We start from the raw sequence: 27,622 nt of genomic DNA, 5'->3' as shown, positions 1-27,622 counted from the left end.
AGAGTGTTATAATTTTATTTTCAGCAAAAAATGTTTTGCAACTAACCCTATCTGGAATTTCAAACATAATTCTGAATTCTGAACATTATCAAAAAAATAAATTATTAAAAATTTTTCTTCAAAAAGTGCATAATAATAATAATTTTCAGTCAATTTTTAAATAAACACAATATTATTTTAATATGTCTAAAAACATTGAGAATTGTCAAGACATCAAATAGTAGATAATCACGATAAGAACTGAACTGAACTAAATTAAGATGCAAGAAATAAAAGGATATGATTGAAGGCCTGACGAGATATGCAGTGCAGACTGAGCCAATCAGATTGTCTTTCATAACAGAACAGCGCTATCTTGAATGACAACAAAACAACTAGCAAGTCGATTAAATATGTATATTGTAACTACTATGAATATTTTATTCCATTTTGTATAAATAAATAAATATAAAAACACGTGATTATTCTTGTTGTTTTCCATGCACAAAATATTTTTGTTTTATGAATCGTATTAATCAAAAAGAACATGATTGGTTTGGAATGTTTGGATCCAAAAAGGTGAAGAGACAAAGTAAAAAGTAAAATTATATATTAAAAAATATATAATTGACATATAGAGGAAATAGACCAAAACACTAAAATTAATAGAATAACACACAAAGTAAACAAGAAATGAAATAATGAACACGATGATTTAACACTGTCACTAAATTCTGTTATCTAGAAGGGTCGGTGAACTAATCAATAAATAGCCAAAACCAGTTTCCTCCCCCATTTCCTCTGAAACAATAAACCCTTACACCCGCGTTGCTGTTTTGACAACAGGGTTATGAATGCATTCACTATTTTTCATTTTCCAGGATTAACTCTCAATTATTATTATTTGCAAGTTACAAATAGGAAACTACATCACATTATGGTATTCAATGACCCATGTATTATCAAAAATTAATAATCCATTACTTATTTTGATAATAAAAAGCATTCATTACAGCATGCACCACTTATTGATATTTAAATAATCATCAAAGTAACTGTTACTTTATACAAAATAAAATAGGTACAAAATTGTGTGGCCAGTCAAACTTTATAAACAAACATTTTATTCTATAAAATACAGATGGTAAATAGGGGTTGGTAAAGGAAATAAAATACAAAACAGATAATTAATTATTTTGATAAACATTAGAAAGGTTATGGGATTGATTGAACTAAAATAACCGCAGGGAAACTTGTAAGTAGAAAAGTCGTCAACCACAATCTGTTTAATCAGTACATTGTTAGAGAGAGCCGAGAGAGAAAGAGAGATAGCAGATAGGGGCGTTTGATAAGGAATCTGAAAAAGTAAACAAACAAGGAACGACACGACACGACGATTGATACTTGTTTACAGCCTTATTGTGTCGCCCACTACATTTGCACACGTGACCACTTTTTTTTTCTTCCTTATCTTTCATCCGTCCCAAAATAGAATTCCTGAAATTGTTTGTTGGTATAATCTCCCCTCCCACACAAGGCGCAGTGCTCAGTGCGCACTGTAGGTTGTCACGGCAACCGTGTGTCGTCATAGCGACGAGCCAATCACGCACTCGCACTGCGTTGTATATTACGATACGAATAGCTGTGTTAGAAAGACAACACGATAGGTGGTAGTTTGTCTCTTTACTATCTCCTCAAAATTACGATCGATAATCATTGCGTCTTGACTGAGCTGAGGTTCGTGCTTATCAAACCTCGAATGATTGAACAACGTAGAATTGTGATAACATTGTTTCCAATTACGACCCAAATTAAGTGTTTTTTTTAGTTTTGACTTAGTATTAAAAGCTCGGCTCGAACTTCGAGCTTTTTCAAAATGCCTCGAGCCGAGCCGAATAATGAAAAGCTCGACCAAAAAGCTCGAAGGTTCGAGTACTCGCACACCCCTACAATCCACCAGCTGCCCCACACCAAGGAGGCTTGTGGGAAAGTGCTGTCAAAAGCATGAAACATCACCTCTATCGAGTCATTCAACAAGAAGTTCTTACAGTTGAAGAATTCTTCACTCTAACTGCTAAAATTGAAGCAATTATGTATTCAAGACCATTGACTCCTCTTTCCTCAGACCCTTCGGACTTAACAGCATTAACTCCGGGCCATTTTCTCATTGGCTCTTCTCTAGTATCTGTTCCTGAACCGGACCTCACCGATTTGACTTCTAACCGCCTTAAGCGTTGGCAACGTGTCCAAGCTTTTACCCAAAACATTTGGCGACGTTGGAGCCAAGAATACCTAAACACCCTTCAACAGCGTTTCAAGTGGAACATCAAAAATGAAAACCTCAAGGTTGGTGACCTTGTTCTACTTCAAGACACCAGAACTGCTCCCCTGTGTTGGCCATTAGGTCGAATAGTGGAAACTTCACCTGGACTGGACGGCATTGTCAGAGTGGTCAAAGTTAAAACAGCAAACGGACTGTATACAAGACCAGCGATAAAAGTGTTTCCCATCCCTTAAATGTGTTCCTCAGACAATCAATTTTACATAAATACCCCCCTCAGTTTTTGTTTTTGTTAAAAGTAATATTTTAATTTGTTGAACTCCATTGGTTCAAAGGGGGCGGTATGTTACGTCAAGTGTCTTTGTTTCATCTATTAATTTAAATGTCTTTGTATTTAACATCCCATCATATGACCATTATCGATTGTTGGATTCATTCATCGCGAATCACCTCTCATAACAAAACGTACTCATTATTTCTCTCATAAATTAAACCTCTTTTATACCAAAACCCTCGACCTTTTACTCTTTATTATAATAACACTGCACAACAACCTTCGGGTTCCCTCATGTCCTGGTATCAGACAATGGAACTCAGCTAACTTCAAAACCTTTCAAAGATTTTCTCACAAGGTATGGAATAATACAAAAAACCATAGCTCCATTTTAAAAAAATGGACTGTTGGGAAAATTGAGAAACAAATGGGAAATGTTATCTACCTTGTTAGAACGGAAGACGGATGTATATGGAAAAGACATGTAGACCAGATTAGAACATTTTAAATATACAAAGAAAACTAAAGCGGGAGGATTGCTATACCAGCTGATCAGCTGGAGTTTATTTTCTAATGTTTGTTTATGTTTGTAATTTACAGTTTAGTTTTCTGTTTACACCTTTAATAAAATGAGTTACTTAAAACCATCTTTGATCTTGAACTTAAACCTGATGATTCTGGCTAACAAACCAGCTTATCCTGAAAGTAAACCATTGAAGTCATCTGCTTCACACTGACATACAAAACATTAATAGTATAAGCACTGAACGACTGTGTGGAAATTGTTCACTGATCTAAATTATTACTGGTTGAATTCTGTTAGTGATGTTGCTTCCTGCAGCGTCTTGTTGCTAAAAAGATGGGTTTTTGTGCAGGTGTTCTATCAATGGCCACTTCTACAATAGAGAGACGAGTTTCTTCACACCTCCATTTGGCAGTCAGATGTCAGTGTGGGTGACGTCCTTAGTGTCCACACAAGAAGTGATCAATCTCATGCTCGACAAGTACAAGGTTGACAGCAACCCTGCCAACTTCGCACTCTTTGTCGTTAGGGATAATGGAGGTAACGCAAGACTTGGAAATTGGAGATAGGCGAAAAAAAAACCGTTGGTGGAGTTCCATTCTAACCATGATGGAAATAACAAATAGCCTGTTGTTTGTCATTATATTAAAATCACAAAATTTATGCAGTTGTCAAAATCACCTGTAATAAATTACGATTGTATGATATGATATAATGACAGTGAATATATCAGTTGGCACTGATAATGCTCAATGAATGCTGAAAATGGTTCCAATACTTTACTGTAGAACCTCTTTTACACGACCCTCAATAACATGACAACATGATAACATGAATTATTACAAATGCCCTTTTAAAATCCCCTTTAACCCCTTAACCGCCACGCACGAGATATGCCGGGCGATACTAGTTTTCAGAGCAACCGCCACGTACGAGTTATCTCGTGTTGACGTAATCAGCTGTTGTGTTTTATTTTTAACAGCTCACTTCCCGCCTTATCTCTGATATACGTACGTAAACAAGTTGTTGACAGTGCTGCTTGACTAGTGCTGCAATCTGGTGGATTTTAGTGGTATTATAGGTCAGTAATGGTCCCGATCAGTTCCGTTCGTAGTTTCAGTAAAACTCGTGCTTGCGGAAGCTTACGTAATGCTTACGTACATTATGCGTGTCATTATAATTGTGATTTTTGGTGGTTATTTACTTGGTAGTGTTGAATGAGTAGTAAATATTAGTCGTAAATGGCTGGTGACATGCTTGAGGATGACGATTTATTAGAGTTGTAGACTTTATTGTCGGCCTAATTTTTATTATAGGCCTAACTCAAGAAACCCCCGAACCCCAACCCCCCCCAATCTCAAATTTTAGTATTGTTAAAGCTTAATGTTTTTGAAGATGTCTACAAACAATATTGATAACTATTTTCTTTAAAAAAAACAACTGGTACAATTTTTTAAATCACAAGTAAAAATCGTCAAAAAACGGCAAAAATAAGTGGCAATGGCGGATTTTGACTAGGCTACTTAGACGGCGGTTAAGGGGTTAAAACACCACAACACAGAATGTTAGACTTATCTCCCTCAAACGACTATCTCTTATTAAAAATTAAAACCAACCTCAATAAATTTTTCTTGCCGAAATTATCTTGGTTACAGGACTCTCAACAATAAAAATACCTAAAAAACAAGACTGTTTCCCTAATCCCCTTGAAACAATTCTTAACTAGGTTCTACTGTATTAGTTCAATTGCTGAAGAGGGCTATTAATATTGCAAAATTCCAGGAGACAGTTTTATGATGATGATGGTGGGTAATGGGAGACAGTCTTTGATTTGTGTGTAGTTTGATAATTAGTTCATTTCATAATTAATTTTATATTTTATTATTTTGTTTCTTCCTTTGTGTTTTTTCTTATAGCTGAATATTTAAGAACTACCATGGTCAAATGAAAGTCAACTCGTGCTTGTCTCGCTCCTGATACTAGGGGCGCTGCATAATAGTTTTTTTTACAGTACTGTTTCAAAGTAGAAAAATATAGCCTACTACTGTGATGTTACGTAAACAATAGATTTAATGTTTCACGAAAAAAGTCAGAATAGAAACAATAGAAAGGCAACACAATGGAAGGGTGGGAGGGGTTGGGCAATGACCTCGAAAGGAGCGCGGGTAGTGAGTCAAGTAGGACCGGAGAGGGAAGGGGTGGGTAAGACCTTGAAGCTATATATAGACTTGCACTACTTCCCTAAACCTAAAGGACTGGCCGGCGAGTGTTATTCCAATCACTGGACAAGATACGTTGTTTTTTGGGTATTCATTGCCCGGTTTGACTTTGGATTGTCTTACTGTGTAGAAACTTTCAATAATAAAAAATAAAGTTAGAACTAACCACAATTATTTAGCATTGATTGTATACATATTAAATGATTAAACGATAGGGACCATGGATATATACACAACTTTTGTCGTGATTTTAATTTCAACATCAAAATACAATATTGCACAATCGTAATATTTTAGGTCATTGACCTTTATTATGCATCCGGTATTGCTGTTTCAGAAGAGAAGCACGTTGATAAATTATAAACTGATATTCCCGTAGTTAAAAAGAATTATTTTATAAACCTATAAAACAAAATCATAAAATCTTACATAAAGTAAAGATAACAATAATAGAAATTGTAAAAAGGGTATAAAGATAACAACATCGTTATTCTTTCTCTTTGTTCTTCTATTTCTTGGGTTTCCCTTAATAAGCATTCAACAAGTTGCCATGGTTACTTATCATATTGTAATTATTTTGACACTATTTATTGTAATTATTTTGACACTATTTATTGTAATTATTTTGACACTATTTATTGTACAATGTACATAAAAATGAATAAAAATATTTGAATTGAATTGTTTGCTCATATCCAACTAAACTGAGATTACAGTTTAGTTAGATAGTTGTATATTATTGGCATGAGTTATAACTGAGATATTCAGTGATTCTCTAAATAGTGATTAACATAATTGCTGTCTTTATTTGTTAATGTATGGGACATTTTGTCTGTAAAGCTATTGCAGCAAGTTATCCAAATCAAGTGTCATATCCATATCACACTTGTATCTATATATTTTTAATGTATCATGATGTCTAACAGCAAAGCTAACCAAAGTGATTATGTTTTATCAATGACTATGTGGTTGGATATAGAGCAACGGAGACTCCAAGATGACGAGTATCCTCTGTTAGTGAGAGTCATGCTGGGGCCTCATGAGGATGTATCCAAGTTGTACCTCATGGATCGACACAACACCGATGAAATCAGTAATGAGGTCAGTAACATTTCAATCAAAATTATTTCAAACAATCATTTACTTGTGAATGATTTTATATTTTCAATAATAAGTTTTTAAAACAATTATCTAGTTGTCTAAATCTGTCTGTAGGCCGTGACTTAATGTTGTGCTGTAGACAAAGATGATTTAAAGACAATATTGTGTTTAGAGGGTTTAAAATTTCAAAATTCATCCATCATAAGTATTAGTATAGATTAAATACGTACTCCCTTTTAGATTTATCATCTTTTTTGATCAGCTGAAGACAATTGTTAGTTCATGTAGAAAGCTTTTTTGTTTACTATTTGTTTCTTAGAAAAACTATCTTATTAAGCCTAAATAGTGCGAAGTAACCTAAACCACTGCCTCCCCTCTAGTTTTATAAACAAACAACAAAACTCAAATTTAAAAATCTACCCTAAAATAAGAAAGAAACATTTAGATGACTGTCGATAGTAGTCTAGTCAAGATATAAAATAAAACCCCTTAACCTTAAAAAAATGCTCCAAAAGTTTTTTTGATGGTTTACATTTCCAATAAGTTTGTTAAATAATATACTAAAAGTCTAATAAAATCGGAGTCTCGGCGGTTGTTTTTTTTTCAATATGATGACATTAAATAAAAAAAAATTAAAATGTTTTCCCTAAAACCATTTTTTAGTTTTTTAAAACTACAGTATTTTTCCTGTACATTTTCTTCTGAACCTCCAACTTAGACCGAATTTGGTACAAACCTGTGAAACTGTAGTATCTAGAATTTTTGATTCACCGGTTACCTTGTATAGTTGGTCAAACCTTTGCAGAAATAGCATCATAATACGTAAATCTTTTGTCTCTCACTATGGTTTAGGAACCACTGTGGTGTTTGATAGCTATCCAGATGAGCCGAACATTCAAGATTGTACACATGAGAAGAGGGAAAAACTTGCATCCAGTTGCAGGTGTCAGTTGTTCTCCCAAAACAGAGTTTTCTGGAAGAAAAGAAGATTTCTTATCAGTAAAGAATAAAGTACAGGAATTGATTAATCTGGTGAGCCTACAGTTAAAAAAAAGAGTATGTGCACGTGCAGTTAATAATGCTCCCAAAGATGCTGATGTAAGCATTGTTTTGGCTGCAGTAACCAAATCGGAAACAGAAACAACGACAGTGATAGGAGAAGATACAGATCTACTTATCCTACTTGTATAACATGCCAAGCTCTACAGCAAATCATTGTACTACAGATCCGACAGAAATATAGTAAATGGGAAAATTAAGATTTTGACATTTTGAAACTAAAAGAGACGCTTGGATATGAGTTGTGTTCCCAGTTACTGTTCATACATGCCATAACAGTGTGTGATACAACCTCTCGGTTGTTTGTCGGTATGGCATTGGAATAAAGAGAATATTTCAGAAATTTGTAAAAGGAGACCCTATGTTACATAAGAATACTCTAGAGTCTTCTTGACCCCAAATCAGACCAAAGAAATCATTGATAATCTTGGTGCTAAAGCAATTTCAATTTTGTATGGGGGAACATCTGATGACTCGCTGGGGTAATTAACATTCAATTTATTTAACAAAATAGTAGTGAATACCTTGTCATTTGGGAAACCTAACATACTCCCCTCTACTGAATCTGCTGCAAAGATGCATTATTGCATTGCCACCGGTCCTATTATCAAATACTTGTATGGATGGGAAAGGAAAATGTTGAGGGTCCTTTGAGATGGGGATGGAAGATTTCAAAGGGATATTTTACTCCAATCATGACAAACCAAAGTGCCGCTCCAGAGAGTCTTTTAAGAATTGTTCACTGCAACTGCTCTACTTATAGATACTTAGTATAGATGGACATACTTTTGAAGTTGTTGAACAATTTAAATATCTAGGGGTAATTATATCAAGCAACAATAGTAAAGAAATGGAAATAAATTATAGGATTGCTCAGGCCAATAAATGTATGTATTCTTGTAAGAAATTGTTGACTTCAAAGATTCTCTCACATAAAACGAAAATAAAAATATATCATAGTATAATTCGACCAGTATTAACATATGGAGCTGAAACTTGGATTTTAAATAAAAAAGAAGAAAACAAAATGATTGTTTTTGAAAACAAAATTTTAAGAATGATATATGGACCAATACAAGAAAATGGAGAATGGAGAAAAAGACATAATAGGGAGATAAGGAATATGTACAATGATTATGATGTAGTAGCACACGTGAAAGCAAGGAGAATAAGGTGGGCAGGACACGCACTACGGAGAGAACGAGGTTCACTACTAAAAGAAGCAAGTATAGGAAAGCCAGAAGGGAAACGACCATTAGGAAGGCCCAAGAAGAGATGGTGGGATAGTGTTTCCAAGGACGTCAGAGAAGTGGGGGCAGAAGTGGAAGAGGCAGAAGATCGAGAGAGATGGAAAGCAGTTGTTGGTGCGGCCAAATCCCGCCTTGGACATAAATGACCATGGGAGTGAGTGAGTGTAACTGCTCTACTTGCTGCAAGAATTTTCGGTGCTCCTGCAAAAAGTATGGGTTAACTTGTACTACAGCTTATACTCAGATAAAGATTATACTTATTGCCAGGATAAATTATGACTTTGCCAGCTTGGGGAACAATGTGACAATTCACAAAGTGATCATAACAGTGTAGAACTTGATGAGAATGATTACTTAGAAAGTGTGGCTATGAAGTAGAAAGTAAAGCCGAAACAATGCTAATACTCCTTTAACGTTGTTTAGCATTGTTTAACACTTAAAGTGCCGTTGACATGTTTGAACATGAAAATTGCATTTATTTCAATGTTAAGCAATGGCGGGAATTCCCGTCATCAGCACCCAACGTGTTAAATGGAGAAAAGTGGTGGTAATACATTACGAAAACAACACGTTTCTCTGTTATTATTTATCGAATCTTAACAAATAAGGTATCATTGAAAACTACATAAAATTTACAAACTTTTTTGTCTCTTGCAATTTTTTTGTAAAGTTAACGGTTTTCGTGAAATATGGCATCAAATATTTTAAATGGCCGCCATTTTGAAATGGTTAATGATTTTTTAGTATAATTTCTAACGATAATAGGTCTTAATAAGATTAACATTTCTGCAAAATCTCAAAGCTGTATCTCAAACCGTTTAGGAGTTATTAATGTTTTTGTAAAAAACACATAAATACCGACAGTCCGTAAACTAGACACCACAGACCCATGTTCCTATGGTGAAATGTGTTTGTCTTGACCTAAGGAATAACGCTATATACAAGTGTCCAGAGAGTTACGGGACACCCTGTATAGTAAATCTAGTACACAATGAGTCTGTTATGATGTCAGAACAAGATGGTAATAATTTAGAAACTTGGCATAAAAAATTGGGTCATCTAAATCATAAGCGACTGCAAGAACTTCCTGAAATGTGTGAAGGTATACATTTTGTAAAACAGGAGAATAAAACTATTTTGGACTGTTCAGTGTGTGCTAAGGCTAAACAGGTAAGATTACCTTTCAAAACTGTGAGACAAAGAGCTGAAAGACCACTACAAATAATACATAGTGATCTTTGTGGTCCGATTGATCCTCCTACATACGACACTAAGAATTATTTTTTGACATTGCTTGATGACTATACACATTTTTGTAAAGTGTACCTGTTGAGTACAAAATCAGCAGGTGAAGTGTCAATGTATATAAAACAGTATATCGCTGAAGCTGAGGCTCATTTCAATCTGAAAGTCAGTAAACTAAGATATGACAATGGTGGGGAATACAACAATGTAGAATTCATTGATTGGTGTAAAAAGAAGGGTATCCAAATTGATTTTACCATTCCATATACTCCACAACTGAATGGGAAATCTGAAAGACTAAGGCCCGATTTCACCAAACATTTAAACCGCCGTTAAACCATGCTCTAACTGCAGTTAACTCTTAACTGACGAAGTCGGATTTTACCATCCGCCGTTAGAGCTAGTTTAGACTAAACCGTCGTTAGATAATTAACTGCCCAATTTTGACCGGTTAACTTCTTTAATCCTTCGTTAAAGTAAATATCAGCTGTTTTTCAGCTTAAAGTTTATATGGAAAGGCCAAATGGTAGAAGAGAATGATGGCGATGAAGAGTAGCCTATGTTGTTCGCCGAACTAGGTGGATAAGAGTAAGGGTTAATGATTTTAATAACAAAGATGAAATTGATTTTATTATTAAATATGAACTATCAAAACGTTCATCCTTTTTCTTTAGGCAATGAATACAAACCACTTTAGGGGTTTCTGTTTAGGCTATCTCACATAATGCATTGCTTTAGGTTATCCAACAAGGTTTTTAGTAAAGGCTTATCTCTGTGATCAGCGATCGCGTTGAACTGATTTGCGATTAAGATCCACACTCTTTTATCCCGGCTAAAAAGTGTGTTTTCTACCAACATTATCAAATTTATTTTTTCATTGTTTGAAAAAATAGGCTCCCTTTTCCTTTTCCCGGCTTTGGGTAACCCTAACCCAACGTTTAAACAATTATTTTGCGTTTGGTCAGACGTAATTAAGGACAGTATCTAAAATTAAATTGTCATTATTCTACTACTATTTTGGTAATTATTTTGGTGTTATATGTATTGTGTCTCGTTCTTGTAATTCTTTTGATTCCAGTTTTTTTACTACTTCAAATGTATCAAATTAGTTAGTTAAACAGAAAATTGAAAATCCCTGTAAAAAGATAGATTTTGAGTCTTTCTCGACCGCAAAACTCAATCAATTTGTTCCTCAATTGAATATGTTTGATCAACATTGCTTTTCCTTTATTTGCTTATGTTAATTATTTTGCTATTTATTTCTGTTTTCTATGGTTATTTTGTGCTTTTTGCTCAGAATCTATTGTATTTCTGTAAGCTTGCTGTCTCCAGTTGTTTTCACTACCTCATAAACACTGATTTATTTTCTAGGTTATGTTTACAATATGCTCCCATAACATCCGGGTATTATGACAGTTCACTGCCACCGCCACCTGGATTTTACTCTAAACTCTCGTTTATAAAACTAGCGTTAGTTTTGACGCATTTTCGTTGGTGAAACCAGATTTCCTTAACTGTAGTTTAAATCATCGGTTAGTTTTAACCAAAGATTAACTAAACCATCGTTAGCGAGAATTTGGTGAAATCGGGCCTTAATCTTACTTTAATGAACAAAGCCAGATCTATATTATTCGAAGCCCAATGTGACAAAGAGATTTGGGGTGAAGCTGAGTTAACAGCTGCTTACCTTGCTAATAGAAGTCCTACAACTGGATTAAGTAATACTCCCGCTGAAAAGTGGTATGGAAAGAAGCCAAATTTAAGTAATCTTCAGATTTTTGGCAAGAAAGTATATGCCAAAGTTATAAAGCCTTTAAGAAAACTTGACTCAAGGAGTAAAGAAGCCATGTTTGTTGGATATGCCACGAATGGATACAGGCTATGGGATCCAGAAAGAAGAGAGACATTTGTAAGTAGAGATGTGATCTTCACATCTAAATTTTTCTGTGGAAACAAAAAAAAAAAAAACAAAATGAACAAATATTTGAACAATTTGAAGAAGGACATGAAGAACACAGTAATTGGGAAGATGAAGTAGAAGAACATCAAGAAATAAATGAAAGGTAAAATGAAGTAATAGAACACCAAGAAGTACATGAAGAAAGAGTAATAAATGAAGATATACCAAGAGAACACCAAAGAGTAATACATGAAGATAGACCCAGAGAAAGCCAAGAAATACATGATGAAAGTCAAAGCGGAGTTATAAATGAAGATAGAAACCTGGATCAAAATATGGAAGAAGAAGGATACAACCTTCGTCCAAGAGGAGTGATAAAAAAGCCCAAAAGATATGAAGACTACTGTTTTGAGGAAGACCAAGTGCTAATGACATATATATATAGTGAAACGATGAAAAGTTCAGATCGAGATAAGTGGATGCAAGCAATAGAAGAGGAAAAACAATCTCTTAAAATAAACAACACTTGGGAATTGGTTGACGAAAAATAAGCTGAGAGAGAAAAAATACTTACAGCTAAATGTGAAGTTAAAACCCCAATATCGCCACAAAATCTGGAAGAAAATTTAAAATCTGATGATATTTCTAACTACAGAGAATTTATTGCAAGCTTACTACATCTCACAAGTAAAACTAGACCTGATTTGTCATATGCAGTTAGTTACGAAAGTAGATTCATTGAGAGACCTAAGAAAGAAGATGTTCAAAATGTTAAAAGAACTCTAAGATATCTTAAAGGTACCCAAGACAGAAGAATAAAGTTCTCTAAGTCACAAGAACGAGAAAAAGAAGTACTTGAACTTATTGCATACAGCAATGCTGATTATGCTGGTGATAAGAATCAAAGAAAAAGTACCACTGGTTAAGTTATAATTTATGCTGGAGGACCAATATCATGGCGATCACGAAAACAGAACACTGTTGCAAAATCTACAATAGAGGCTGAGTACATTGCCGCTGCACATTGCTGTACGGAATTCACATATCTGAAAACTTTGATTGAAGAGATTAACGGGAAAACAAGTAAAAGTGACTTTGTATGTGGACAACCAAAGTTCTAAAAAACTAATTAAATCTGGTCAGTTAAGTTTAACAGGAAGAAGACATAGGCTATTGAGGTGAAATTTCATTATCTGAGTGAAAAATATCAGAATCAAGAATTTGAAATTAAATACTGCCCGACTGATGATCAGATAGCTGACTTGTTCACAAAACCTCTCACGTATCCAAACTACAACAAATTCAGAGACATGTTGACAGTTTAAAGATAAAGAGAACATTTTACCATCAAGGGGGTATGTTGAAATTACTTATAGTACTTTATTGTGTAATGGCAAAATGTTCTGCCTCCTAGAAACTGTCAAACAGTTAATAGTTTAATATCATATGTTTTTGGTTTTGTATTATGTAAATAAGATCAATAATTAGAATGGTTTTAACACTAATACCGAAACCCTACCTAGGCTGACGTTAACCGAAACCCCTGGTCTATGAGACCCCATTTGAAAAATGATAAACCCCACTTAGAAACACACAAACCGAAACCCTTGGCCTTTGAGACCCCGCTTTAAAATACACTAACGCTGGGCATCTGAGACGGGCATGTTAGGAACAGACATCCTGTCAAGGTAACGCACCCATTCGAAACAAACAAAAAGTATATCAATAGGTAGGGTAGGAAAAGGGGGGAAGGTATTGGGGGAATGGAATCTCCCAAGTAAACAGTGTTGGCATAATGCGTTTGTGAAAATTCCCATGGGCCTGTCAGACCGGGGTTTCGGTGTTAGTGTTATTAAAAAAAAGTTTGTTACAAGTTCAGCTATGTCCTTATTTAAATGTTAAAAGCTACAATTAAAACTAATAAAAGTAAAAGTAATAAAAGTAAAAGTAAAACTCTAAAAATAACAGAACAGACTATAGACTTGATAAAATTATGAGAGTGGATTGGTTTCATGGGCATAAATAAATGGAAAAAAATATATAGTTACCAATCCCATCTTAAGCCTCCCTCCTTCAAAGTCCCCCCTTTAGAAAATTGATGTTAAACTGTTCATAGATGTTCAAGATATTTAAAAATTTTGTTGCAGCCAGGTTAGCCCCCAAAGGAAGTCCATTCTTCTTTGCACCGATGATGTTAATCCCCCCCCCCCACCACCCAAGGGAGCCTAAAACCACCTAAAATATTGTTACCCCCCTAACCCCTTAGATTGTATCATTATTGTTATATTAGTCTAATTAAAAATATTTTTACAGTTAATGCCTTAGAGAATTTAAGTATTAGAGCATCAAATTCACATTGGGACTCTAACATGTCAAGTCCTGTTTGATGCACCGATAAATAAACAACTCCTATATGAAATATTATGCAACTGCTAAGCTATCATTAGTTTTTAACGCAGAAAACATTCCTGGAAAACATCCTGTCCCCCGAGGCACTTTCCCTTGGTGTCAAATAAAAAAGGGGCCTGGGCCTTCTAAACATGATACATTGAGAATTTCATTAAACCTTCAAGAAATTAAACCTCCCTTAGCCCTACCAAAATTTGCTGTCCTAACGGCAAACTTAAATGATCACCTGTAGTAAAAAAATAACTTTGAAATAAATTCCCTATCTTCTTCCGTTATAAAGGTTTCCAACAAAAAAATTTACATCATACTTATTTCATTAATACATTTTTTAAACAATTACTACTTTCTCCCCTGACCTTACTTTTTAGACCACATACATTATTAGGATATTATTCTAAAGGCATGTCCATCCCCTAAATCCACTTCTTTGGCGTTGCCCCCTCAAGCCTGTGGCGTTGGTCCTGGTCCGGCTGCTGTTGTCACTGTAGGTCGCCCGTCATCTTGGTCATTCTTGGTCAGTCTTGTCTTCTGGGTCCGTTGGTTGCCAGGTCTGACAGAAAGGCTGCCAAGTCTATAACGAACATACTCTTCAGGACAACTCCTCCATCCTCTAGCCCTACCCTTAGTGACTTATTCTCCCAGGTAAACCTTTCACCTTTGATTATTAGGTGTTCAAATCTAAGCTTGATATTTTTTTTATTAGTGACTCTCTCCAGCTTTGTCCTTACTGCCATTAGATGGGCTCTCTTGGTCCTCACTTCTTTGGTATAATCCCTGTTGACTACGTAGCCTGTATCTCGCAGATTGCGTGCATGCATCATTATATAATCAATCTACATCTTCTGGAATGAGAGCGATTATAGCTTTTTTATATCTCTCTCCAATAAAATGAGCTCGGTTAATCCTGACATTGTTTGTGTAACCTATAACCTCCTGCAGGAACCGCTGAATTATTTCTTTACAGGTGACCTTGTCTCCCTGCCACCTTAAGCCTTTAAAAATTAAGTTGTTTCTCCGTGACCTGCTTTCTACGTCATGAACTTTGGCTTGAACTGTGTCATTTTGTACTTTTAGGTTATCAATAATCTCTTTTTGCTTATTATTCTCCTCTTTTAAGGATTCTAATTCCCTGGAAAAAACATTCAGTTCATCCTTAGTGGCCAAAGTTGTCAACTTTTCATCCCAGAGTTTATTAAGACTTAACATTAATTGACCTAATGTCATCTCACCAACCTTCTTGTTCTCCATATCACAGTGTCGGGGTCGCCGTTCTGATGAGCTGTTACTATCCTCTGGCGAACTAAGCACTTGTTTGCATCCTCGTGACACAGTAGGAGTGAAAAGTCACTAATTTTTTTGCCACTCATAAAATATCAAATAGTTACTCAGTCAGACATACGATCTCTACACAATCCCAGGTCTGTGGCTCAGTCACACAAGCGGACACAGAGACCGGATAACGTCTAATTACGTTGCCGACCAAAACTGGTTTTTCTGAAACTAAACGGCTGCTGAAACTAGTCAATTGTTATCAATAAACTATCTATAGTGTTCTTAATTAGTAGTAGTAGTATTAATTAGTAGAGTGTTAGTAATTAGATTTTTGTTGGCAGTTTTAACTGCTTTAAACAGTTTTTAGTCCAGAAATAAATTATTTACAACATTGAAGGAAATCGATGAAGCCATCGTCGAGATCTTTGTTCAAGCATACATACAAGCAAACATTGCATAAACATTACCACTTTATGATGTATTGATTAATTTTTATTTAAAATCCATTGGCTCTATTTAAAAATATATTTATTAATACTACTACAATGCATTTCTTTCATGACGTTTAACATGTAAATTTGACAGGTAAGTTAATCCTCAAAATCGTAGGCATAGGTCTACGACAATTACAAGAGCTTATATTTTTTCAATGTCTAATTAATTGTTATTTTCCTCGAATAGGAGAGACTATTACAATACTGCTTGAATTTTTATAAATAGATTATATTTTCTAGGGGTCTGCGGTGCACCGAAAAAGTCGGTACGTAATTACCGTCATCGGTTACAAAATTACCGTCATCGGTTCGGTACAGCATTTTACACGGTACAAATTCGGTTCGGTACAGCTTATTATAATAATAATAAATTACTTTCAGTTTACTATCGTAGTCAACATCAGTTGGTTCCACATTAAAGTCTTATCAGATGTTTGTTTACGATCTTCATAATTTATTACTAGGGCGATGATGCAATAAAAACCCCATTAGCAGTCCCAAATCCATTAACATTTTGTCACGACAATAATTGTTGTATTCAAGTACTTCCAAGAACTGTTGAGTTTTATCACTTTTATTTCTTTACGACTTTCCCCAATTCTATTTTATCATAAAAACAATAGTTTTATGATGACTGTTAAATGTTTTCTCTAACTCAGTCAGTATTTTCGTTAATATTCAATTTGCCGCTGGCCATTGCCTACTGCCATAAAACTGTTTATGGCTACAAATTAAACTTGTAACTAATCTACAGTCTTATTTTATAAGTTAAAATATGTGTTATAGATATTTTATCTTTCTATTGACGAAACCACAAGCATAGTTGTTTGTTGTGTTTGCATAATTTCTTCTACTATGCAAGCCTACTTGGTCTCAAATTATGTCATTGCAGTTCTGTATCTCGGCTTACATTGTTAGATGTGGCTGTTTAAGGCTTAAATGTTTTTTTAGTTTCCTGTATTTTTTATTGTGTTGAAGGTACTTTATGCAATCTAAATCTTATGAACTAGATAGTGATTTTGCTACCCTCATTGTAACCTAATCAATTTAGGCCTTCCTAAATAATTAGGTCTAGGCCTGGGTCTTTTGATTCTTTGGAAGAGCTTTAAAATATACTAAGAAAATTTTATTGAGCCTGAGATAACCTAATGATTGATATGATTGATATTGTGGATGTTAACTTTGTAAATGAAAAGCTTACTCTGTAATAATCCAAATTTTAGTTTCAGAAAAAAACTTTGCAAGATTTAACTTCATCTTATAACTAGTTTTGAAGCTGATTTAAAAAAAGGTCCTCTTTGCCATTACTTCATCATAACCTTCAGTTTTTCATTGTCGTCTGCTGTGAACAGCTGGCAACTACACTGTCTTCGTAGTAAATGCACGAAAAAAATTAGTTTTAAAAATTTTAAAAACAACTAGACATTGTGTTGGTTGGAAATAATTTACCAGTTGTGTGAAATCATCTTGGCAATAAATGTTTCAAACCTGTTTATTCCTAAAACTCTTATCCTATTTTTAAAACCACTTTTATCATGGCTATTCAAAGTATCTCAGAGTAAAATAGGTAAAGCCTTTATCTTAACTGTGGTTTTTCTTGACACAATCCTCGTAGTAATAAAAGGTTTTAGGTTAAAAATAATGGTTTAGATACAGTTGTGAGCAGAAAACCGCAAAAATACGGGTAGCCGCGTACCGTACCGATTTTGTACGGAGAACCGAGGAACAAAAGATTGTACCGTACCGAACCGTACCGACCTTAAATTTTCTGTACCGCAGACCCCTAATATTTTCCTAATAACATTTAATGTAACAACACTTAAATTCCTTTGTTTGGTTAAAGTAAAGACACAACATTGTAATACATTGTTAACGTTTTAGATTTCCGTTATTAATTAATTTATGTACCTTGGTAAATCATATCACCTATACAAAAATCGAGCCTATTTATTTGGAATAATTTCGGTAATAATACAGAAATAATAAGAAGAACCAACACTAGTGTTAACACCCGCACTACCTATCAAGGACAAGCATTCAAGGTTACAAGCCCAGTCTAAAATACGAAGTTAATCCTTATTTTGCAGCAGTTCACAATGTTATTATTCAAATAAAAGAAACAATTTACCGCCTTTGAAAATATATATTTCATTAAGGCTCCGCTCTAGGTCTGGCGCAAGCAAATGCAAGGGTTTTAGTTTTTACTGTTTGTAGCCCCATTTGTGAACCAATTTAAAAGATCTTGGTGTCATATTTTTCGTTAAATATTATTGTAGTTTTGTCGTTTTTCTAAAGTTTGATAATTTAAAAAATGTTGGGCTCAAAGGTTGGTAAAAATGTTAAAATACACGTTTGTTATCATTAGTTTTAACGTGTACAAATAATTTTTAGAGAAAAAATAAAATACGTGAAAAGTGCAATAGATTCTTAAAAACTTAAAAACAAGAAACTGCAGTTAGTTTATAAAAAAACAAAAACTTTAAGGATAACGATGTGATCAACCACCCAGATTCGAAAGTCTTGCAAGCGCTCTTCATGGCGCTGTTCAATGCAGTGGTTTAAGGACATCGGCGTTCAGCAACCTCGTATTGAGATATCCAAGCTGAGGTAGAGCTCCCCCCTGAAAAAGATCCAAATGAACTATCTTTTTACAAACGAAAAAACAGCTATTTAAATAAGACTATAATACATTTTCCACGCTAATAATAATCATAACAATAATTATAAACATACTTCTGAATGTACATCTATTTTACATCGACTACATTGCTCGAACTCAATTATTCGTAGGATACAACATTATGGTACCGATACGAACGTATCACAACACTTTCAGCAACACTGGCCAAAAATCTTCGTGCTTGGCTCCCATTGGACGGCATGCGAGGCTTCTGATTGGGAGTTAGCGAGTTCCGCTGAGAGACCGACTTAGCGACTTCCGTACTAGGACGGAATTCGCTAACCCGGCTCTAGAGCGTTTTAGCGGGTTCCAGAGTTAGCCAATTCCGAAACCGAACAAGTTAGCGAATTCTGCTCATCGACCAAATTTGAAGATAGGGCATTTAACACGGTGTTAGCGAGTTCCAGAGTTAGCAGATTCCGCGGACCCAGAATAACATAGGAATTTTAAATTTACACTTTTTTGAATTTTCAATAATAATAATAAGTCAATAAGTCATTTATTGGGCCAAACTGACAATACTTGCATTAGCCAAGTCAATACAAGAAAAAAATAAATTTAGTACATCTTTATAACAAAAATTCCTTACTGAAAAAACTATATAACTAAATAACTAAACATGCGCACATGACTTTGTGAATGACCACTAAAGTAGGTATTCACGGACGCTGTAAAATGATCTGTCTAACAACATGGACTTTAGACCTGTTCTAAACTTTTTTGGATCTTGTTCGGCCTTCAGTTGAGGTGGAAGACTATTAAATAGTTTTACGGAATTGTAATGAAAGTTTCTTTGAAAGAAAGAAGTGGAATGCCGGGGAATTGGTAGATTTAAAGTATTGCGCAATGGATACCTGGAATTTTTTGCAGATGAGAAAAAGGAAGTATTTTTGCTATGGAAAATAGAGTTTCGAGGATTTAAATAGATGGGAAAGTTAAAATTTTAAATTCTCTGAAATAATCTCTGCATGATTGTTGTTTGGAAATAGAAAACACAATTTGAATTGCCCTTCTCTGAAGCCTAAACAAGAACCTAGTCCTCTCACTTTCGCACCCCCAAACAGGAACCGCATAAGTCAGATGAGGGTAAACAAGCCCATAATAGACTGATAATAGGACATCAGTGGTGGCTGATTGGCTGAGAACTCTCAGCATAAATATACCCACCGATACTTTCTTGCTGACGTGCTCGATGTGGCTGTGGAATTTGAGGTTTTCATCAAGGACAAGACCGAGGGATTTTACTTCTGAAGAAGGAGAGATAGTGGTATCGTCGAGGAGAATGTTCAAGTCATAGTGGGACCGTCTTGACCGGTTAGAAATGGAAAATTGAACTATTTGGGTTTTTTGGGCGTTCAAGATTAGGTCATTTTCTTCACACCACTGAAGAATGGAGTTTGATTCCAGAAAGGTGACAAGTTCCAGTTCCTCCATACTCGGTCTGGACACAGTTAGGGAAGTGTCGTCCGCGAATAGGCATATATTTGCCTCATTTACGCTAGATGGCAGGTCATTAATGAACAGAAGGAAGAGGATCGGCCCCAGGACGGACCCCTGTGGCACACCCCTCTTCACTACAGCCTCAGAAGAGACATGGTTCCGTAGATGGCCCGTGTTATCAACTGCAGGTATGATTACAGTCTGCCTTCTACCTTCAAGATAGGACGAAAACCAATCGAGAGCTGTGCCTCTAATGCCCATGTCATTCATTTTGCTAAGGAGATGTCTATGGTTTACGAGGTCAAAGGCCTTACTGAAATCAAAAAACATCCCAGCTACTGCTAGTCTATAATCCATATCTTTTACAATTCCGTTTATGTGACTGAGAATTGCGCTTGTCGTTGATTTGTTTTTAACAAACCCGTGCTGACTTTTAAATAGTATGCTGTGTTTCTCAAGGAATATCCACAATCTACTCAGCACTGCCTTCTAAAAAACTTTGGAGAAGGTCGAGACTAGGCTTATAGGGCGGTAGTTGTTGCAGCACATTCTATCTCCATTCTTAAATATAGGTCTTATTAGTGATGGTCTTCTCCTTAAGGTTGCTAGGAAATCTTCCCTCAACAAAGGAAGTGCTTATCAAGTGGCATAGAGGTTTTGTAACAACATCTGATATATATTTGAGCAAATTCGGGGATATTTCGTCAATTCCAGCAGACTTTTTATTTTTTAATCCGTTAATTATACTTTTAATTTCTTCCTCGGTAACGGGACTCAGAAAAAATGAGCAGTTTATTTGTTTTTTATTTGAACTGAAAGAGGGAGTGTTTCTTTTTTCAAACAAGCATGCTCCCCACTTCAACAAAATGCTTATTGAAGGCCTCACATACCTCTTCTGGTTTGACCACCACATTACCGTTGTTGTTTTTAAGAGAAATGCCTTCCTGTTCCCTTTTCCGTTTTGGTCTAATATCATTTATTACCTTCCAAGTTCCTACTGTTTTATTGCTCGACTTTTCAATTGTATTTAGTACTGATTGTGCTTTAATATCTCTTATCAAGTTTCTGTATCTGAGTTTCAGTCTCAAATAGTACTGTCTCAGGAAATGATCTGAATGTAAGTCTTTTGTCTTTTCGTAATACTGGAAACACTAGATGAAGCAGTTCTGGAGAAAGTTTTATTCGTTTCTTGGGTTTATTCTTATTTATTTTATTTATTTTCGGAAATGAAATTTCAAAGTAATGGCCAAGTGTGCTGTTAAATATATTGTACTTTTCCTGCGTGCTTTCTGCTTTGTATAAATCGACCCAGCTCTCTCGTCCAAGTAAATATTTAAAAGATTCCATGTTTGATACACTAAATTTTCTACAGTACCGAAACTTCGCCCCTGCGTCCTAATTGGATGGAGATATTTCAAGCTTTATAGTTTGAGCGTAATGGTCAGATAAAAATGATTTGACAACATCGCTTTCGGGGCTGTTACTGTCATTCGTGAATATATGGTCTATGAGGGTACGTGAACCTAAGATTCTCTTGTGTATGATCTTATGACATTGTGCAAATCATATGAAGATAAGGTCGCAGTAAACTTACTAGCAATAAAACTGTCAGTGGACAGGTCAATGTTGAAATCTTCTATTAATACTATTTTAGAGTGTGAATACGCGTATTTATCTAAGCAGTCTTCTCCATAATTCACCATCTATATAAATAAAATTAGAGTTTTGTATGTACATTGCTCAGAATCATAAAGTTTTAGGTTATTTTTACGTTTTATACATTAAAGAAGCCGAAACAAGTCTCATCTAAATTTCTGTCTGTCTGTCTTTCTGTAACACTCAAGACGGCATTTTACGCAATCTTCTCCAGGAAAACGAGAGTACCTATCACGATCCAAGTCATTTTGATGTATTCACTGGATTGGCGAGAGTGTCTTTAGCCATTAAAATATGGCCTTACTACTTTGTAAATAAAATTACGGACGTTCAAATATGCAGTTTTGTGCGATTTTTGTCAAGTTTAGTCCAATTTTTATCACATAATAATCATCTATGAAACAACGAACAGCTGTTCGGATCAAGATTATTTTTTCTAGCTGTCACTGATATGTTTACAAATGTTGTTTACAAATACCACAACTATTTCCGATCACATTTTGAAGGCAAATCCTAACCAAGTAAGATTAAACACTTTTTTTTACATAACGGATTTAATTAATCGCAAGTGGAATAATATAGTGTAACCGTAAATTATATTAAATAACTAGGCGTCATCCAGGTCAGGAACCAGATATTCTTTGTGTATAAAATTGTTCTTGAGGTTAGATAACCAGAAAGAAGACCTTGAATCAGTGTTGTATAGGGCTGGAAAACTTAAATTTATTAATGATCGTCGCCAATAGCTTACAAACAAGGTTTCCACTCATTGACGGCGCTTCGATGGCGGTTGTGTAAAGTGTAAAGTAAAGAACTGCAGTGGGTGATTAACAGAGGTTTACGGTTTATGGATGATGCTAAACTCGCTTCCAATGTGTCACTTTCTGTTCCTACTCACCGTGTGATGCAATCGCTGGACCATACAGCCAATAGGCCCATAGCCCATCTCTCTTGGGTACTTACGCCTACACAATTATTCATAACAACCTTTTTGACGACGATCCTTGATACCGGTACTTTTCCCTAGAATACACGTCCTCCCTACTTAAGAAATAATACTACAAACGTCCAAAAACTCAGCATTGTGTGATTTTTGTCACATTTCTTTCTAATGTTAATAGATATACCAATCATTGTTTAGAGAATACGTAATATATTAATTAACAAAAAGTTGTTTAAGTATAAGGTTGTTTTTTTTTTTTTACTGACACCAATAAGTTTAGGCCTAAATTAAAAGTTGTTTATGAATAAAGCAATTAATGGGAAATAACTTTGATTGCCGATAACTTTTTACGAGAAAATTTAATACCAAGAAATCACTAACCTTGGGACTTGATTAACGCATTTAATTGGTCGAATGCACTTTAGTGGCTAACTGTAAAGGGGCGATGTCTACTTGTACCGGCGTCTAGTTGTACCTGCTGCATTTTGGTGACAGGCGTCTAGTTGTACCCCGTCCAAAGCTGTAGAGACAACTTGACGATGGAGTGGACGTCTAGTTGTACCTACGACTAGTTGTCTCTACGTCTAGTTGTACCTCTTAAAAATCTACAGGTACAACTAGTCGGGAACGTCACTGTCTACTTGTACCTCATACGTCTGCGTCTACTTGTACCTACGACTACTTGTACCTACGACTACTTGTACCTACGACTACTTGTACCTACGACTACTTGTACCTACGACTACTTGTACCTACGACTACTTGTACCTACGACTAGTTGTACCTACGCCTACTTGTACCTACGTCTAGTTGTACCTGCGGCTAGTTGTATCTCCCCTTCAACTTGTCACCAGTTTAAGGGATTTATTTTATTTCTTTAAAAATCATACAATCTTACACCAATTTATTATAAACAACTTGCTACAATAACCAGGAAAATTTGGCTTGTCTGCAGCTCATTGAGAAACCCCTGTTCTTGACAACAACATACTTGTGTCCCTTGGTCAGTCCTTATCCATATTACACTTTGGTTTTCCTTATTTCTTGTCAAGATCTGCTATCATTGTTTTTTTTCCACTTAAACTGTACCTTTCTATAGAAAACTAACATTAACTAGCTTAAACAACAACTTTAAACAATTATCTTAAATAAATAAATTCAGAGTTTACAAAAACAAATAATTGAGTATAATAAAGTGTTTTGTACGGTATTAGTCACGGAGAATATTACAACAAGTTCAAATTAAATATGTATATGTTATTCTTATGGATATTACGTAAACTGGCGTAGTTTGGTAGTTGATGCATATACTTTGACAAATTAGTTTATTTCACACTTAACTACTAACTTTTCTCAAAAAAACATCTTAATTACCTTCTACGCAAACGTAATTAAAGCTCTGTATTTAAATACCATTGAACAAATAACCCAGATATGACTTTTTTTGCGCGCGCTTATTAGTTCTTAGTAAAACTAATCTTGGTTTAGTTGCAGACTAGATAGCCAGTGTACACATACCTAGCTCAGTATAAAATTTAGTTTATATAGTTTAAATGTAATGAAGAAATATATAAAAAGAACAAAATAATTATGAATGTAAAAAATAATTTACATATAATTGAATTTAACAAGAACATGTATTCAAAGGGAAAAATATACTATAATAGAAATTAAAATTCAGTTAAGTTTAATCACTACGAGTTCATGGCGTGTTCCTGAATCAACAATAAGGTATATCGTCTTATTGTCCTAATAAACACGAGTGACATTCGCCTATCTTTATGGTCGTATTATATAAATAACATTGAACTGATTAATTTAACAAATGATCATTGTTAATTTATTGTAACAATTAGGCTATTTATGTACTGTACATTTATGTTTTATGTTTTACGTTTATGTTTTATATGTTTGTTTTGTGCTGTATTTATGTTTTAGTATATATATATATATATATATCTACTGTTTAAATATTTATTTATTCAATCAATGTCCTGACTAATCAATACACAACCTAAACGATATTAACTAGAGATTTGATCATATTGTCATAGTATCTCTTTATAAGAAATCTGTCCGGAGTATGTGCAATTTTGGTTTATTAAACTTATTGGTATATTGGTGTAAGATTGATTTATGTTTATTCGTAATCTGGACGCATAATATCTACACGAAGTTGAAGCTTATGCTTTGGTATTAACAGTCAAGTAAAATAAATAAATAATTAAATAATCTTATAAATTTAAGAAAATGGGTTATTCGTTTGGCTCTGCTACCCGACCATTTTTATTATTGAGGTCTCAAATTAAAGGTATGCACGCACAGATTTGCCATCAAGCATCGGCGTATATGATTTTCTTCGTTAGGCTAAACAAATCATGTTAACAATTTAATTTTTGAGTTGTTCTAATTCTTATAACGTAGTTTTCTAAAGTATCTGTTGTGGCTGCCTAGAAATAATTGGACGTTTGTTTCTCCTTAGAAAATGTATTGATAATTATAATAGTGGTAGTTAATTGTGTTACAAGACTATGACAAATTGCCAATTATTGAGTCAACTCGGTCCCCACGCACAGGCTTCGCATATGTGGGCCCTGTCGATTTTCAGAAATTACGTTCATTCTGTATCTATTATTCTTTTGTTATGAATTGCTTTTGATTTTATTTATTTGATTTAATTTTACTATGGTATTTTGCCGGACAAACTCCATTAAACATATAGCATGGGTCGAGGTTAATTTAACAACTTAAAACTAATTCATTCAACAATAGTTTGCCTGAAAACTATTTTACTAATATTTGTTTAAAGTTTTACAGAATACACATACACATGATGCTATTGTATGTTTTTATTTATACACGATATAGGTACTTACAACAAAACTTGTGAATTTTTGTGTTTATTTATACATTTATTGTATGGCAACAACGTAAACTTAAAGATAGGAGCGAGTGTATGCAATTCCAAGATAGAGTTTAGTATCCACCGAGCCTACGATAGTTTAAGAGTATATTTCGTACCTAGGGCCGAAAATGACTTTTTTTCAGGTCGGGATCATTTTTAAGTTCGAGACGAAGATGAAATCGGTCCGTGGTACGATTGCTGTTTTTCACCAAACTATACAAAACTGAGAAAATATATCAATAATGTAGGCAAGCATGTTTCTTTACAACCTTTTTATCAGCTCGTGAACATCACAGAGAAAATATCCGCATATCGGTGGAAATGTATTTTCCTACAGAATGCCTTTATAAATTAAAAATAATTACAAATGTTTAAAACTAACATGGGTTTAACGGGTTGCTATGCTGGTGACGAAATAACAACTAATTATGAAAATAAAATCAAAACAAATGGAACATATTCCAATCACATTTATTATTTACAGTGTATGTTAAATGGAGAAGTATGTGTAGTACATTGCATAGTTTTTGTCGAGTTTTCAACCGCTGGACCTCAACTTCATTGTACACTTCATTGTTCATTGATCACTGGGAAATCCATTGTGAACTATAAGATATGCACACTAATCAATGCAAATACTTTAAGGTTATGTGAAAAAATATTTAAAGGAATCAGCAAAAATAGTAATACATAATTGCTGGGCAGCGGTCTATTGCAATTCATTAGGGATATACTGCTTGTATATTTAATGATATATATAAATGTTTTAATTAAATAAGCGATTTTCGGTACCAGGGCTGGAAAATTTTAATCACAACTATAGCTGCCATTTCGACCCTGGACAGCAATGCGTAGCTTTCAGCCTCCAATTAACGTCTGTAAAACTACTAAAACATCGTATTGCAGTGAAAAATATTTGCCAATCATACTCAATCGACTCGGAACACTGCAGTTCCTGATTTAATTAAGGGTATTATTAAAAAGTAATCGTGCAGTAATCAATTAAACAGGGTAACGAATTGAAGGATAGATACAACTAGACTATAAGGACGCAAAATACGCGTAGGTACAACTAGACGTAGGGACTACTAGACGGAGGGACCACTAGTCGTAGGGACTACTAGTCGTAGGGACTACTAGTCGTAGGGACAACTGGTCGCATCCGTACAAGCTAGGTGATACTACTTGTCGGTGGGATACACGTCTAGTTGTACCTACGTCTACTTGTACCTACGTCTAGTTGTACCTCCTAAAAATCTGCAGGTACAACTAGTCGGGTGAGCCACCGTCTACTTGTACCTACGTCTAGTTGTACCTACGACTAGTTGTCCCTAGGCCTCGAGGTACAAGTAGACGGAGGGACAACGAGACGGAGGGACAACGAGACGCGGTCCCACTGTAAACGTTGATTTTTGGTACTGGTTCTTTTCCTTAGAACCATTGGTAGCAGCAAGAATAATTTTTACGTACCAACACATCACTGTAATTTACAAATTAGTTATTGTTGGTATTGCACCTTATTTATACAGTCCTATTCAGTTTAATTGATGTCTTAACTGTATAAGTTTTGCTTTTTCTGTCTGGATTCCAAAATGTTAGTTTATGCTAAGAAAATGATAACTCATTTAAGTAAAACATTTGTTTAGCAAACCATCGTGAATTGTTTACGATTTACGTTGTTATGTATTAATAGTTCATTGCCTATTTTGGTAATTTGTATCATAAATTACCAATCTAAATCGTCTATAGTAGGCCTACTTAATTTCATATAGTAAGCATTCATTTCGACAGCATTTCGCGTCATCTTCGGTCCAAGCAAATATAAATTGTTATGATAAAATTTGATGACATTGACAAAGATTTCAAATATTAATTTTATATGTACTTGTTATGCTTAAAACGTAACAAATTCCCTAATTAAGTTCTGTATTTTTGTGTGTATGTCTGTTTATAACACATTAATGTCCTTATTTCTTAGTGTCACGAAAAGGA

At 34.7% G+C, this 27,622-nt stretch overlaps 1 protein-coding gene across 1 annotated transcript in view; it reads left to right on the top strand.

Moving 5' to 3' along the window:
- Window positions 1-27,622, top strand: part of LOC128983588 (ras association domain-containing protein 2) — a 144,666-nt gene that overhangs the window by 107,987 nt on the left and 9,057 nt on the right. Inside the window, exons 8-9 of the mRNA XM_054402923.1 lie at window positions 3,410-3,597; window positions 6,256-6,377. Coding sequence (XP_054258898.1) covers window positions 3,410-3,597; window positions 6,256-6,377 — 310 coding nt within the window. The remainder of the gene's footprint in view (window positions 1-3,409; window positions 3,598-6,255; window positions 6,378-27,622) is intronic.

Source organism: Macrosteles quadrilineatus, unplaced genomic scaffold (assembly GCF_028750875.1).
Source record: "Macrosteles quadrilineatus isolate MER2022 unplaced genomic scaffold, UCM_ALF_1.0 Scaffold_1__1_contigs__length_201487025, whole genome shotgun sequence".
Lineage (NCBI taxonomy): Eukaryota > Metazoa > Arthropoda > Insecta > Hemiptera > Cicadellidae > Macrosteles > Macrosteles quadrilineatus.
This window is presented reverse-complemented; position numbering and strand designations above follow the sequence as displayed.